We start from the raw sequence: 17,157 nt of genomic DNA on the forward strand, positions 1-17,157 counted from the left end.
AATATATTTAGCGCTAAGAACAGACAATTAATCTGTTATCACTCCTCAAACATAATGGGTTTGTGACTGAGATTGGTTTCATTTGAGATTTGAAAGCAAAATTTAGGTGATAAGTGATAATTAAAAAAACGTACTCTGTTTCTCATAGGTTAAGTTAATTAGATTTTAATGGTGATTTTGGAGCTCACGCTCTCACGCCACACCCCCCGATTTCTCAAGCTGAAGTGTCAATCCGGTCGGTCAAACGTCTGAAAGATGAGTTTATTGATCTACCTGTTGAGCCACTCGTGATCGACTAGTTATACCGCAAATTATTTAAAATATCCTGTAATCTAGAGCGAGCGTGCATGCGCGACAGATATTGAGCTCCTAACCGCGCACGTGCACGACTGCAGAGAGGTAAGCAAGCGACCTTGCATGCAGCCAACACCACCCCACCCCAAGTCACACGCCAAGCTAAACTCAAAAGTTGGCAGCTCCATAGTTTTTTTTTTCTCCATATTTCGTGAACTATTCCTTTAATCGTTCTATTTTGTGCCTATTTCACCCGAAATCCTTGATTTTCCTCACCGCAGAACACGAAATCCAGGTGGATCCAACTCCTCCCATTTTATCTCTGCCCTCTGATCCCTAACCCCACATAATCCTACTCATCTCCACCCCTTAGATCTGGATTCAACTCCGCCCCCTGGATCTCGTGTACTGCAATCAGGTGCTACTGGGAAATCCCACCTTGAGTTTTCATTGACCAATAGGTGGCAGTGTTGTAGAGGAGATGGATTTGAATCTAGTAAATCTTTTAAATGGTGTTTGTTCAATGTATAATTAAACTACAGGGGCCTTCATACCAATCATATGCAATAGGATGATGTCTCGAATTGAATCTGAAGGGTTTTCTTCAAACTTCAAGCTAATATTACTTATTGTTAGCTTTGTTTGACACAGATTAGATGCTATAATGAGTAAATGCACATCTAACCCTCTGACACTATGAGAGCTTTTTTGTGTTTAAGAAGAACAGTGCATGATATCTTTCGAATGAGCATAAGAAATGGTTTGCTGGGTAATTTTATTCGCTTCGAAGATCCAACTTTACTCATTCTGTTGGGTGACATCAGACATACTATTGAAGTCGCTAGCTCGAGTACTCATGCCCAAATACTGCTTGAGGAACTCGCTAAAACGCTTCTGGGTGTTCCATTTGCGGGCGGATTTGCGGACGCCTATGAAACCCCCATATCTCTTTTGCAAAGACCTGCCAGGATCCATGAACTTCCTGTAGCCATACTTGTTTTTGAGGAAGCCTCCAAAGCGTTTGATTAGGTGGATGGCAGCATTTTCTTCCTCGTCACCTTCCATCTCGTTGTCTCCATCTCGCTCTTCCTCAGATTGCTGTGCCGACTGTAGTTGCAGGAACTTGTATTTTTTACTGAGCTTCATATCTCTGTCCTGATCATCCATTTCCAAAGCCCGTGTTATGTGGTCAAACCTCTGGAGGGTTTCAGACATCTCTCCATCTTCTTGGTCCACAGGTAGAGAGGTGTCCACCTCTTCATCTGCTCTTTTCAGCATGGCACCTCCAACCGATAATGAAGCTTTTGGTTTCTGCTCCACAATGGTCCTGCGACACATCTCCCAGGTGTCGCCTGGAGAAAGTTTACCATAACACTCTACCAAACACACCTGAAGGAAGACACAAACAAACACACGTTCCAACATCAATATACTTTAACAATAATACAGACACACTCAGAGGTGAAGAATTTCTGTAAAGTTATTTTCAACACAATTTATCTATTGACTGGTCTTAGCTGATTTAAAGGGACATGAAAATTGTGTCCAATTGTGTGTTCCAAACCTGTATGAGTTTCTTCTGTTGAACACAAAAGAAGATATTTTGAAGAATGCTGGTAATAAACAGTTGACGTTGACTGTCGCCATTGACTCCGAAAACTGATAAATGCTGCCTTCGAAGTATGCATTCCAAGGTTGGAAGGCATCAAGGCACGTCCGAATGCAATGTTAGTTTCACTTCCTGTCTCCTGAGATACCTTCATCTGATCGATTTTTGAAGGCAGCATCTGTGTATCCTTTGCTGCCTTTGATATCCCACAATCCTGTGCTTTCCATTCTGTGACAGTTGAGCTAGAAAAATAATGATGGGGTCTGACAGTTGCGGCTGGTGGTCACTTTGTGTCTAACTGTACATTTTTGATAAACGTTTTCCACTGATGTCATTTCTAGTGAGAAATTACTATATAGTCAAATTCACTTAGTTTTCACCAAAGCTCACTCTATTTTGCTGTAGATCATTAAAACGTTACATTGCCTCAGAAGTCTGTCTGTCCGAAATCAGTTTTGTGAGGTAGGCTAGGCAACCTTTGTGCACAGACACTGCCTGCAAAGTCGTTGCCGAAGTTTTCGGACGCAGCCCATGGGTGGCGTCAACTGTCTGGTTAACAAAATTATTTAAAATATCTTCTTTTGTGCTCAACAGAAGAAAGAAACTCATACATGAGGGTGAGTAAGTAATGACAAAATTAAAATTTTTGGGTGAACTACCCTTTAAGATGATCTCCCATGCAGTCAGCTACACTGGTGTTCTGAGGAACTAAAGTCACGAGTCACACCTTTTTATCTATCTATGGCTATGCTTTGGTCACAAGTCACGACGACCCTCGCATACTAAAGTGGGAGGAGTGCCAGGTCTTTTTCATGTAATCCAGTGCAATCAATTAACCTATTCGAATTAAAAGTCTGGCTTCGAGGGTGTTTGTTAGTGACCAGAAAGAGGGAGAGAGGCAGAGAGAAGAATATGGTCATTCATGCTGAAAATGAATAAAAACACCTCAGGGAGAGCCTATACGTAACGATGGAGAGCTACTCTGGCCAATCAGTTTCCATAAGCAGCCTTGCCAAATGATGTTATTGTGTTTCTACTTAATTACACAAGAAGATAACTGAATCACCCCAGCTGTTTTGAGTCAAAGGTCCATCTTTAACCAAATTAGCACTTCTGCCTCCGCAAATGCGTCTTATTGACATGAATCAGAGAGTGTGTCCTCCTCTCCTCGGAGCTATAATCAACTGCAGTGCACAACCACATTCCGCTGTTATGATCATTATAATTATGTCAACTAATGACGAGTCTCGGGGAAATTCGATACAGTTGAGGCCACAGATCTTGAACAGAACAGACAAATTAAATAAGATAAACGAAGCTGTAGAAGATCTGGAACTCGGGAGTAACAAAGAAAACAATACTTTTACGTAGCCTATTCAGAAGAAATACTCCTCTTACTTTTGGTTGATTAAGGAGCTTTAGCACTTATGTGGTCTCTAGGGTGTTTCGAGTGGTTTAGGTGGTGTCGTGTCACTGTCAATATAGCAGAGTCTTTGACATTCCGGTTCCCTTTTGAACGGTCACTTCATATTGCGTAGCTATACACAGTGGGACAACTCATTTGCATTTGCAAAATTTGCAGCTGCACAGCTAGCCCATTGAGCGTCTGGCGTGCTCATAGGCTGTGCTGCAGAAACTGCAGATCCAATGGCGCGGGCGCCTCTGATATGCGACCAATGAGATCACATTATTATCCGTAAGAGCCCATCAAGGGGCGTGGCCTCAGCCTATATTATTCCCCGAATTCGCAATCGCTATTATAGCAGATTTACCCCTTCAGCGACAACTTCATGTCTCTGACTGTTTTACTAATCCTTACCATTTGAACAAGCACGAGCATTTCTCAGCGGACTATGCCTTCTCAGCCATTTTCTCCTAACGGCGTCTCACCTGTGGCTATCTGGCGACGAAGCTATATCCTTTCTATTGTAATATTCTGTGTTTGTCTGTGGTGAACGAACGCCGACCAGGTCACTCTCTCCTGCTCAATCAGTTCTCGGGTTCTGTTTGAAAGAGATAAGAGATAAGGTAAGTGGTGGACCTCGAATCCTTCGGTGGGCCCAGCGAGCACAATGACAATTACATAATGCACTCGCGGCTAGCTCTCCCTCTGGACGGCTAACCTCCTTGCGCGTGGATAGATGTTCAAGATGCACAAGAGAGATACCCCGCACTAAAAATTGACCATGCGCTCGCGGCTAGCTCTCCCTCGGGATGGCAAACCGTCTTGCGCACGCCCACGTTTTCTTCCCTTGTCAGGCCTCGACGGAAGAAAGGCGCGGGTAGATGTTCGCGCGGCTTGCTCTCTTTACGACAGAGTCGAAATTGACATGTTCGCCTCAAAAAACAACACCCACTGCAATATGTTCTTCACGAAGAACATGGATGCGTTGGCCCACGTCTGGCCCAACCGTCCCCTATATGCTTTCCCCCCGTCTCGATGATTCCACAAGTCATCAAACGGGTAAGAGAGTGCAAGTGCCCAGTCCTTCTGGTGGCTTTTCTCTGGAAATCCAGACCGTGGTTTCCGGAGCTGGTTCAGTTATCGGACACAGTTCCATGGCCTGTCCCGATGAGGAAAGACCTCCTCACTCAGGCGAAGGGAACGATGTGGCATCCGCAGCCTGATCCATGTTTGGCCCCTAAACAGTTATCCGGGGACCTTCCTGTGAAGGTGAACACTATATCTGAAGCTAAGACCCCGTCGACTCGGCGCCTCTATGCTTCGAAATGGGTGGGTTTTTTTCCAGATGGTGCTTAGAAAACTATAGACCCAGAGTCATGTGAAATATCAGTGGTTCTACTGGAGCTGTTGGACGCGGGCCGCTCTCTATCCACGCTAAAGGTGTATATGGCAGCCATTGCAGCACACCATGTTTTGGTGGCTGGCCAATCACTGGGAAGAAATTACCTGGTCCTGAGTTTTCTGAAGGGTGCTAGTAGGATCAATGCCTCCAGACCTCCCTCTGTGCCACCCTGGGATCGCTCCACGGTTCTAGGGGGGGCTTTGAGGGCTCCACCTTTTGAACCGCTCCAGTCGGTTGATCTTAAATCTCTCTCGCTGAAGACCGCTCTCCTGCTGGATTTAGAATCTATCAAGCGAGGGGGGGGGGGGGGATCCGCAGGCTCTCTCTGTGAGCCCGGCATGTCTGTAGTTTGCTCTAGATAACTCTAAGGTCATCTTCAAGCCCAGGCATGATTATGTGCCCAAAGTGCTCTGAACGGTGCTGAGAGCAGGTGGTGACGTTATTGGCAGACGTTAGTGACATTACAGGGCAGAGAAGATAAACCTCACCATCCTCATAGAAGAGGGAAGCCCAAACAATGCAGAACGCTCCAGATAAATGGACAATAATAACAGCTTTTTGTCTGCTTTGGTGGTCGATCCAAAGGGGATTCAGTCACTAAGCAAAGAATGTCTAAGGGCCTGTTCACATATCACGTCTTTTGCACGCTCAAGTTCGTTATTTCAAATTTAGACATGCAGTATGCGCACTTATAATGGAAGCGACGCGGTCGCGCTCGTTTTTTCTAAGCGCGTCCGCGCTGCATTGTGATAAAAACATCTCAACTTTTCAGAATGCCGCAAGTGCACCACAAGTGCACAGTACGTCACGTGACAAGAACCAACCGGAGCGCAACCGCCCTAGCGCTTTGGAAAATGGAGAATGTGGCGCGCCCAGAGTTTTCTTCGCGTTTTTAGGTGCTAATTATGAATCCGGCCTAAGTGGATAGTGGATGCTATTATACCTCAGTGTGTCAGGTTTGCCCTATAGGTATCAGGGCCCATTCGACCAGAGACATGGCCTCGTCATGGGCTTGGTCATTTGGCTGTCCCATTCAGGATATTTGTGACGTGGCCGGTTGGTCCTCATCTTTCACATTTATGAAATTCTATAACATGGAGGTGCCTTACCTAAGGCATTTATATGTATGTTATATTTTCACATACATATAAAACCCAGTTTGGCTGGTTGTATTGTCATATTCTATCAACCACTGGCTGACTGGTTTATTATTAGTGTGATATGTTGGTGATTACTGACTCAGATGTATTATTTTACACCTGACGGTGTCTGGTCTGATGTATACATGTTAGGATTATGACTTGTTCTGTATGCTCCGGGGTCCTGAGCTGCAGTGGCAACCAGTTATTCAGTGCAGCGTTTTGCATAGCGTTCCCACTGTCTTTAGCTACGCAATACGAAGTGACCATTTGAAAGGGAACTCTTGGTTACTCATGTAACCTCAATTCCCTGAGTTAGGAAACGAAGTATTGAGGAGCCGGCCGCACGTTACTAACTGACTAGTTGTCGCTTCAGTCATATAAACCTGCTATAATGGTGAATTCGGGGACTAATATAGGCTGAGGCCACACCCCTTGACAGGCTCTTGCTGCAGCACATCCTATGAGCGAGCCAGACACTCAATGGGCTAGCTGTGCAGCTGCAAATGCGTTTTACATATAGGTTTCAGTAAATCGAGGAAAAGGAGTTTTCCCACTGCATATAGCTACGCAATACTCCGTTCCCTAAATCAGGGAACTGAGGTTATGTGAGTAACCATGTAGTTTCTCAAATAGATAAATCGTTTAATGTAAGTTTATAGGATTTATTTCTTCTTTTATGTTGTCTGCTTGACAAAAATGCTTGATAATTAATTGTTTCTTATTTGGGGATCAACTTTCTACATTTCTAATTTGAAGAAAAAAATCAAATAGAAACAAATGAGACAATTATTGCCAAGCTATAAAAAATGAATGTGGATGGTTTAGTTTTGGAAACATGTAATAGGAAGAATACATTTTGAGCTCATTAAATCTCTGATCACAGATGTTTTTAGTGTATGTAAGCACAATAATCTATGACATTGAAACTCTAGACCATGATATATTTGAGATCATTGAGGTTTTTTTTTTTTTTTTTAGTGCAAAATTCTCCAAATGCTTTCCATTTATTCTGATTGCTGTCTAGGAGAGATATTTAAGATATCTCATTTGGGATATTCTTTCGTAAGGGAAGTGATGGCCACTGTAGGGAATTTACCAAATTGTTGAAGGCATATTCATTAGGCAGTTTTTGGCTGCAGAAGAGGCAATCCTTCTGGCAGTCACACCATGCTGGGTTACACAGTCCAAGCAACAGTAGCGTCCACAGTGGAGTCTTCATCACGGAGTGTGAGAACAGCTGTAGAGAAAATAGATGATGGTGTGAGAGAGAAAATAAGTAACAGAAGCAAAACTTGGCACAACAATATGTGTGTATACATTAGTTTAACGTGTAAAAGACTTTCCTGGAATTTTTCTGATTGTTCAAGTATTATTAGCACTATCTTTTGCGACTCAAATCTAATAAACTCAAAATCAAAAACCAATTGTAATTAAAATAGCCCGAATAATTTCAGAATTATACAATATTTAAAAGGTTCACATAATAAAATAGACTGTCTGTAAGATTTGGTGAAAGAAGTTCAAGGCAGCTTTTATTTGATAAAAATACAGTAAAACCAGTAATTTTGTTAAATATTATACAATTTAAAATAACTGGTTTCTATTTTAACACATTTTAAAATAGCAGTAATTCCTGTGATCAAAGCTGAATTTTCAGCATCATGCCTTAATCTGTGTTTGCCTTTTGGATTATCTATTAAAAACTTTACTTTGACATTCATCTTCATTGTCTTGTGCCTATCTACAACCACCAGTTGTGCCATTTAATGCTTCCTTGCTGAATAAAAGTATTAACTTATAGTTTTGGACTCAACTTTAGATTGGTATTGGTGAGCATAAACCATTTGAAATCTGGCTAGAAGCTCAGGAGTCCCCAGTTAGAAAATGAAAGCATCGTTTTAGAAGAACTGATATAAGACTCCCTGAGCTTAGAAGGTCACATTGGAGCTAAATATGTTACCTAGTCCATATAAAAAGTAACTTGATTCCAGATTAGTCATAGTTTATTATAAAGAAATGTTGTTATATTGTCACAGTGTATACACTCTAAAAAATGCTGGGTTGTTTTAACCCAACTTTGGGTCAAATATGGACTAACCCAGCCGTTGGGTTAAATTTTTACATTACATTTTTAACCCAACATTTCGGGTTTGTCCATATTTGACCCAAAATTGGGTTATAACAACCCAGCATTTTTAGAGTGTAGTTGGTTGCTGGGCGACTTTGTTTAATACGTTTTAATAGACTATTTTCTTTATGGAAGCTTTCGAATTTAATAAAATAAATTGATCATTAAATATTAAACTGAGTTGAAATTATTTGTTTATTTGGCAAGTAGCCGTGTAATGAGCAGAAAAATGTACAGTCAGAGAGTGATTATTGCAAAATAATCAGGATAACGGATAATTGAATAATAGCTGTCTGAATGTACTTATCCGTCAGATAATCTAAACTTGATTTAGATGTAAAAATGTATCTTGTGTGATGTTAACAAACTATATTTAAAGGTACTTTTTGATTGTATTTGAGACAGACTTTGCATTTGCATGTACTTCATTAGCAAAACTCATCATCTGTAGTAATTGAAGAAGCTAGAATTAGTGCTTGTGGCGTAATGGGAGCAGAATAGAGAAGAGGAGGATTTGAGCTGCTGTGATGCTTGCTGGTTAAGCAGTCTTAGTTACCACATTATTCCAAACAATAGAAAGGACTATAAAGCTTCAGCATTCCAGCACTTTAAGAATAATAACCTTATTCTGTGGCTTCCTGCTCAAGCAAATAAAGTACAGATGAGAATGTACATTTCAGCATTGACAGGTAGCCTGACATACCCGCCAAACCATCAGTTGTTTAGTTGCTTCAAAAGCAAGATAAATCAATTTCACCTGCATTACACTTGTACTGAAGGTGTCACCAGGAACAAAAGCAAAGGTGTAAGTCACTGAGAATTCGATCGGCACCCCTTGAGTAAGTTTTATTGAATTTGGTCACCGTACGAGCAACAGACAGAAAAGACACATAATTATAAGTGTGTGAGTGAATTACACAACTTTATGTATTGCGGGAGAATGGACTATTGATTTTTCACACCACCACCTTTAGGTTTTTTTCTCTTCTCGGGAACTACAAGATGACGCACCTATAGATTCTGGCCAGGGTGCAGCATTGTTTAGAGGTGATATTTCAAGTGAAGATTGTTTGTTGCAACAGTATTTTTCCTCAGCATTTATTTATTCTCGGTGAATTTTCTCATTTGAATTTAGATTACCAGGACAAATTTTTCTGTGCACCTCAAGTGCCCCAGAATTTCTTAATCTCACTGCAGTTTTAACCGACCTATACATACATGTGGGATGCAGAGCTTGGCAGGCCTTCAAAATGTAATTAACTAACTCAATTATGTAATAAAAAAGACTTACCCAAGATAGACACAGTGATTTAACTCCTGACCTTTGGAATTATCTCATATACCCAAAGGAGAGAACAATTTCTCATTGACTAAGTGGGAGGAAATTGGTGCAGTTTGAGAAACTGTGCTTTTTATATCATAAGAAAGCTTTTCTCTTTTGAAAATAAAATTGTGCTCTGTTTACAGAATGCCGGCGTTTCATATCTTTTCAGAGTGGCACTTTTAGATTCGGTGTACCAAATTAAGATTAATTAAATTTTTTTTAATGCTGCACAGAGGAGGCATAAATGCATTTACTCAGAAATTACAATTGCACTTAAAAAATCCTGGGTTTAGCCTGTTTGAAGCTTATTTCTTTAGCCTCTTGGTAGTTTTTGTGTTACCTTACAGGCTCAGAACTTCACTAGAATTTTAGACTACTTTCAAAATTCTTAAAAACATGCTGGATAGCATCATGGCACACTTACAAACACACACACACACAGAATCTTAAAGGGTTAGTTCACCCAAAAATGAAAATTAAGTCATTAATTACTCACCCCCATGCTGTACCAACCCCGTAAGACCTTCGTTCATCTTCGGAACACAAATGAAGATATTTTTGATTAAATTTGAGAGCTGGATAACTACCACATAGGCTCCGAAGGGAATGACACTTGACGGCCCAGAAAGTCAATGAAGAAAATGTTTAAATATTCCATGTGACTACAGTGGCTCAACTATAAGTTTATCAAGCGACGAGAATACTTTTTGTGCGAAAAAACAAACAAAAATAACAACTTTATTCGACTATTCCTTTTCTTCCTTGTTGGCCTGAAACGAGACTTCAAGAGATTTCCACGACGCATGCGCGAGAACTGAACTGAGGTAGTTGAAGGAGATCGCAATTCTCGCGCATGCGTCGTGGAAATCTATTGAAGATTTCACAAATAAAAAGTAACCCATATTATTGAGCTTTTGAGACTTTGGCTCCCCGACTAATATAGGGATGCGATGTGTAAGGTTGAGTCAGTTTTTTTGTGTTCAATAGAAACGCCTGACCCCTTGCAGTAAATAAATTATTCGTTATAAAGATAGGCCTTTGAAACGTTGTCGCATTTGAATCTTTGTTTCTTGCAATGTGATTTTATCTCTCACATTTACTATTTCTCATAATTGTGACTTTATCTCTCAAAATTGTGACATTAAACCGCACAATGTCACACTTAATAGTTTCTCACTGAGACTTTATTTCTTACAATATGACTTTATATCTCAGTGTTGCTTTATTTCTTATCATTTTTCGTAGTATTTTTCGCTCCGATATGGTCTCTCATAGAAATGATGAATGAAAATATGAATATGATGTCTAATTATAATTTATAAATAATTAAATAAATACCCTGTAATTACAACAGCGATGTTTCAAGATTTTGCTGCTGCATTTTATTTTAATTTACAGAACAAAAGCAGCATCAGATCTATCTCTGATTCTATGGATCAGATCGCAACACAGAATCTGGTGCAAGCACTCAGCATCCATAAGCCTTAATGTGTTCTTTCTTCATATTTTAATACACCTTGAGTTATGTTGACTTCTTTTCCATATTCTGATCAGATAAAAGGAGGAGAGAGACCGTTAATTAATGGATTCTAACACTGCAACATTTCTGTCATTGATGCTCATAAATATCATGATGAGAAATATCAGACGTTGTCCAGTAAACAAAGCAAGTGTAAAGAATTCCATGTTCTGCTTCATTTCCCGTCTCCATCACCAGTTGCTACTCTCTTGGAGATATTGTCCATCATTTCATGTGTTACCTCATGAGATTTTAAATGTATTGGTTAAAGACACTCACTGGTTCAATTAAACTCAAGAAATAAATGGGGTTAGTTTTGCACAGCCCATTTCTCAATCAAACGCGTCATAATCAAAGCTAAATACCAGAGGGGTTCTCAGTGGTGGAGATGCGAGGTTCACTGCTGTGTCTAATTAGACCAGAATTGTGCAACTGCAGATGGAAAGCTGGAAAGAAATTGCTGCAAGGGGTCTGTGAGCTGACAAACACGTAATTACAATCACATATACCCCCAGTTTCACAGACAAGGCTATAGTTCTAGACTAAAATGCATGTTTGAGCTGTTTTAACTGAAAGCAACTTGCACTGGCACATCTTAAAATATGTCACTGGCATAGTTTTGTCTCACGATTCTCACCACCAGGAATGTTTTTTTTTATAAGGCATGTTAATAAGCTACTTAAATGCTCTAATTGACCTAAGGCCCAATCCTGGCTTAATCTAAGTGCTGTGAAACAGGGCCATAACATTTATATTATTTATATATGACACAAAACTAAGGCCCCGTTTCCACATGAAGGGAAAATGCAGATATTTCTCATCGTTTTGCCCTCTCATTTACACAAAAACGCCATTTTTATCACTGAAAACGATTATTTCTAAAAACTCCGGCCAAAGTGGAGATTTCTGAAAACGCCGGTTATGTGTTGTCGTGTGAACTGGGAGAAACAGCTTTTTAGGTTCTCTCTTGTCGTTTCTGAGGATTCTGATTGGCTTGCATGGCTTTATCCTTCTCCCTACACTGCCGCCCATGGGTTTGGTATAGAAATGATGGCGCTCCACGGCGTATTTATGCGGGTATGTGCACGATGTTATTATTGAAAACAGAGAGGGGGAAAATATTCGTTTCTCTAAATACCCGGCTTTGTGTAAATCTGGCCTAACTCCATAGCCTAAGAAAATAAATAGTGATACTGTCTATGATCATAATGGGATGGCCATTGGGGGGTCAACTATTATGACGCTAACAGCTGTACCTGGTTTGAATTAATGACGTCAATTTCTTTCAAGCATGACGCTTTAGATCAGTTAAAAAAGAAGAAATCAATGACCATTATTACTAATCCAGTATTAACCCAAGAGCCAATAGCATCCAATAGTTGATGTGTACAAGTGTCATTATTATTGGCTGTAAACATAATGAATGTCAATGAAATGACCAGTGATGCAGCAACACCCCCCCCCCCCCCAGGAACATTTTATTGCTAATACGTTACTCTTACATAGCACAGGTGAGTCTCAGTTAGACTTAAGGATAATTTATGTTTCTCCTTAAATTCCTTAGGAGAAATAAAAAAGAGACAATTGCTGACGTACAGTGAGAGTATAGAGCTATAAAATGAAGGTGGACGACAGTACAGACAGATATGATTTTGTTTGGGAAGAATCTGATGATGTTTTGGTTTGTATTGTGATCTCTGATCTTCTGAAACTCTAATGCCCTGTACACATTGTGTGATTTCGGGCTGTTCCAGACAAAAGATGACCAATAGTGGCGATTTCTGTGGTCGTGGTTTCTAAACGGTGGTTCTACGTCATACCAACACAGTCTCATGAAGATGCGTATCTATACAACGAGTGTCATTTCTCGTGGCATTTATACGCCAAAAATGTTTTTTTTCGTGTATATGGTACGCACTAAAAAACCCTGGGTTAGGTTTAGGGGGGAGGGGGGTGGGGAGTTTGTGCGTATTATACGCAAAAAAAAGTGCGTATCATATGTACACGAAAATCGCGTGCCATATACACGCAAAAACTGTTTTTGGCGTATAAATGCCACGAGAAATGACATTGGTGCCAGATACGAACTTTCATGAGATCGGGCTGGTCATACAGTGAGAGAGGTTCAAAGATTGCAACCAGAGATTGCCTGTGATAATTTTAGGACAGATTTTATAATTTTCTAATTTTATGCTGCTATGACTTACGTCTACTGACTGGCCAATAAAAATGCAACATGAAATGTCATATGGATCAACTTGACCTGGCGCTAAAACATAAAACTATTTACCTCAAGCTCCATTTGCAAAAGTGGCATGCCAATTTGGCCTCTTTTCCTTAGCAATGGCCACATCCATATTTTCTCTTTTGCTTCCTCCTCTTTTTTTAGGGCTCATAAAAATTGCCAAAGTGCAATTCATGTTTCTCTATTTGTTTACCACTAGCGCATGCTGATGACGTTTTATTCTTCTATCACTTGCGTTGTAGCCTACAATTCAATAGGTGTCACCAGCATCGTGTCACCAGTCTACATACATGTCGTACCCAAGTTTATTAGTTCAATGTCGTACAGTGCGATTTGTAATGATCTTATAGGATTGCCGAAATCCAGCCCATTCTCACCCCCAAGGCGTCACTTAACTGACGCCTTGGGAAGCATTTGGACATGCTTCAATATCTGACGCTTTAGGCGCCCTTTAGCGTCAGTTAGATGACGCCCTAGGATCGCGTGTACCCTACCCCCACCCCACACCTAAACCTAACCGCGTCCTCTAACTGACGCTTTTCTTTAGCGTCAGTTAGATGACGCCGTAGGATCGCGTCATGTAAGTGACGCTAAAGGGCGCCTTAAACGTCAAATATTGAAGCATGGTCAAAGGTGTCGCCTTGGGGTGAGAATGTGTTGCGAAATCACACAGCCTGTAGCAGGATCTCGCATCAGTGGTAAACACGACACAGACAGGCAGACAGGTAGGGTGAAAGGAAATGAGACAGAAAATAATAGAGTGTAGTGGACTTTGTTCAACTGTATGTCTCAGCAGGGCCACTGCAGCCCATGAAGGTCAAAGACAAACATTTGTGCGGACACACGCATACACCTACAAACTCACAACGCAGGCACAAATTGAATGCCAAATTGCCCCATGCAGTAACCACACCTAAAAAATGATTTTTTTAATAAGAAATAATTAGAGACTGGAATAGAAGGATTCCCCACACTTAAACAGCAGTCGGGATGGGCTTTGCATTGACACCCCACAATATAAAGATAGATGATCTAATCAAAAAAGCTTAAGGTTGTTTTCATGCTTGTGATGCAAAAGTAATGCGGTTTTGAATGCAGTTGTTAAACTCAAGATAACGGGCAGAGGAACTCCTTGATGAATTATCATCCTGCAGTGCAGTTTTATAGTCCAGCATCAAACAGACATGTTAGTCCAGATGGCAGATAAACTGTTTGGAATTTTAAAACATGTATATGTGATATTGCTTTCAGGTTTGTACTATTACTAAGGCATTTAACATCTCTTTTATTGATTGTATTGTAAGAATGAAGCATAAATCTGAGTCACACTGCTGTACTGCACTGCACATCTGCAAACAAAGCCTTCCGTTTCTCCAGCCAGTGCCTAATATCCTTTTATAGCTACTATTTTCAACTGGCTGACCACTGTAAAAACTATATAATTCAACATAGTCTGATATTCATGTCAAAAATGTTCATGTTTATAAAGCTAGATTATCATTTTTTATAAATTTTCAGTGGTTATGCTTGTATAATTTTCTTTTATGCTTATGATTATGCTTTTTTTGCAGGATATTTAAAGCACCAATCAGGAGTCAATTTCATAGTGGCTAAATTTGTGGCATAAGTTTCGGATGAGCTGATAAATTAGTCATCATAGCAACACTTGATCTCAGGAATAAAAGACACAAAAGCTGTCACTCATATGTACATACTTACCCTTAAGGTACTAATATGCATCCTTAAGAGGAAAATAGGCTACGAAGGTGTGAATTAGGTACTGCCACAGTAACGGTTTTTGAACCTTTTTTTCTGAGAGTGAAAACTTGTGAAAATGCTCTATTAATCATTATGTGGATTTTTCTTTACATAGTTTTTTTTTTTTTTTAAATAAGTACAGAAATGATTGCCATTATTCTAATAAAATACAACATACGACATACAAGGTTGCATAGAAGGATAAATAGCAGTTAATCTTTTTCAAAAACCTTTTTGACTTTAATTCAGCCAGGTTTTTGTTATGTAATAAACAGTATTACTACTTTTAGGGACACTCGTTAGGTATGAAATGATCTGTTGCAATATCAGAAAGTTACATTTTGAAACATTCAAGGCATTTCATCCAATGCATCACAATCTTTAAAGGCTGATTCGTCACACTTAATTTTTGTAACCTGTGCACTACATGCAAACTCCAGCATTTAAGACACTTGGCCACAGATAGAAGAACATTGCTAATGGCCCATGAACGGAGCAGGTGTTGGGCATTTTGCTGCACCAAAAGTCAACTTGTTTTCAAAAATATTTCACAAAACTCCCGATATTCCCTCTCAGCTGAATCAAACACCTCAGAGTACAGTAAATTTCTCTCTAAAGTTAAATGAGGTGTATAGTAACCTGGATTATGCCTTGTAAAGAGTTGCATTGATTTCACTATGGACAAATCAATGACATAATTATGAGAGCAAAGTGAAAAATACGTCCCTTTCATTCACAAGACAGAATACAGAAGACACTACATGCTTTATATTAGTAAATTATGGGGAAAATGCAATAAACTACTGATCTGATGAGATATTTCAACCAGAAAGGATAATATCGTCTATTACACCCCTATGTTGTTCAAAACCTGCATAACTTTCTTTCAAAAGAAGATATTATACGTTGGGGTCCAAACAAAATTGAACACAGAAAGAAAATAATAGAGTATTTTAACTATCCCTTTAACATCCAAGTTTAACAAAAAAATGTTTTACTTGAATTGCACAAATTTCAAATAGTCAGCAATTAGATTCGTGCAAAGTGGCCAGAGTAAACTAATGTGAATCTAAAGTGTTTCTCCCCCTCTGTCAGCCTACCTGAGCTGTGTGCGGTTCAGGCACCTGTCCTGAGCAGATCTGCTGAAACTGAAGGCAGTTATATTCTCCTATTGCCTGCTTCTGTTTGTTTCCTAAGAGGATGCTGTTGCTCGGTCGTCTTATAGAGACACACCCCTCCCTGTGGTCCAACCCCTAACCCCCTGTTTTACAAGTGTGTGTATGTGTGTGAGAAAGAGAGGGAGAGGGAGAGAGAGAGAGAGAGAGAGAGAGAGAGGACGACACAAAAGCCTGTCTTGCGTATTGGGATGGGTGGACGTCAAGACCCATCTTCTACGTCAAGGATTGCAGTCTCTCAGAACAAGCTAGAAAACTAAAAATACAAGCGAAACATTTTCCCAGAATACTCGTACACTCATTCACAGCGTGTCCTCTGTCCATTTATCCTCTGTGCTACTCTGATGAAGTGATGCTTACAATTTGAGGGTAAATAATGGAAATGAGGGAGTTTAAACCAACCAGACCCTATACTTGAATGAATTGGTCTTAATAGAAATACAGGTAAAATAGAAAATTATTGATTCATTGCATACAATAATATTTGGTTGTTCAGATTGTTTGTCCATCAAAGAATGAGGAATATTTGGGATTATAATGAAATCTCTCTTGTCTGGGCAGATCTGAGCACAGTTCGAGACCCTAGAAGAGACAGGCTATGTGAGATTACTGGTTTTTTTTTTTTTTAATGAAAAGGCATAAGCATTTGTTCTTCTTTTCTGTCTTGGGAAAATAGATGATGTTAAAGAAATTTCCTTCAGAAGTTTTCTTTGGGGAAGTTTCTTTTTTATCTAGTTTATAGGCAAAAAATAAATAAATAAAAAATACCACTATCACATCACCTAGATTTGATTGACAGAAAATGAAATAAAATGTATTTTACTGTTATTAAATGGGCATTTTTACATATTGTCCAATCATACTAATATTTATTGTCATTTGAGATTTGAGATTGAGATTTACAAACTACATACTAAACACAACGTCCCCTGAACAAGAAAAAAATCAATCCTTGTTTAAGACATCTCCAATTATGGAGTTCTGAGGTGAGAAATTCACTGCACTCTGAAGACGAGTGTTTCTTTTACACCAAATGGCCTGTAGATAAATGTGCCCGACGGATAGCGAAAGCTCCTTTGCATAGTCTCAATGAATGGCAGTTTTAAAATAAAACTATTTCATGGTGATGCCACAAAATCCCAAAAAACAATGCAAG

General features: G+C 39.7%; 1 protein-coding gene across 1 annotated transcript; it reads right to left on the reverse strand.

The window, feature by feature from the left end:
- Positions 1–999: 999 nt before the first annotated feature.
- On the reverse strand, positions 1,000–16,043 carry pnoca (prepronociceptin a). The gene is made up of 3 exons (XM_039671439.2): positions 15,927–16,043; positions 6,949–7,089; positions 1,000–1,683 (listed from the first exon to the last, which is right to left on the reverse strand). Exons 2-3 carry the CDS (start codon positions 7,069–7,071, stop codon positions 1,093–1,095), a joined length of 714 nt encoding a protein of 237 aa, XP_039527373.2. The 5' UTR covers positions 7,072–7,089; positions 15,927–16,043; the 3' UTR covers positions 1,000–1,092.
- Positions 16,044–17,157: the final 1,114 nt, after the last annotated feature.

The sequence above is a fragment of the Pimephales promelas genome, chromosome 15 (genome assembly GCF_988280905.1).
Source record: "Pimephales promelas chromosome 15, fPimPro1.hap1.1, whole genome shotgun sequence".
Lineage (NCBI taxonomy): Eukaryota > Metazoa > Chordata > Actinopteri > Cypriniformes > Leuciscidae > Pimephales > Pimephales promelas.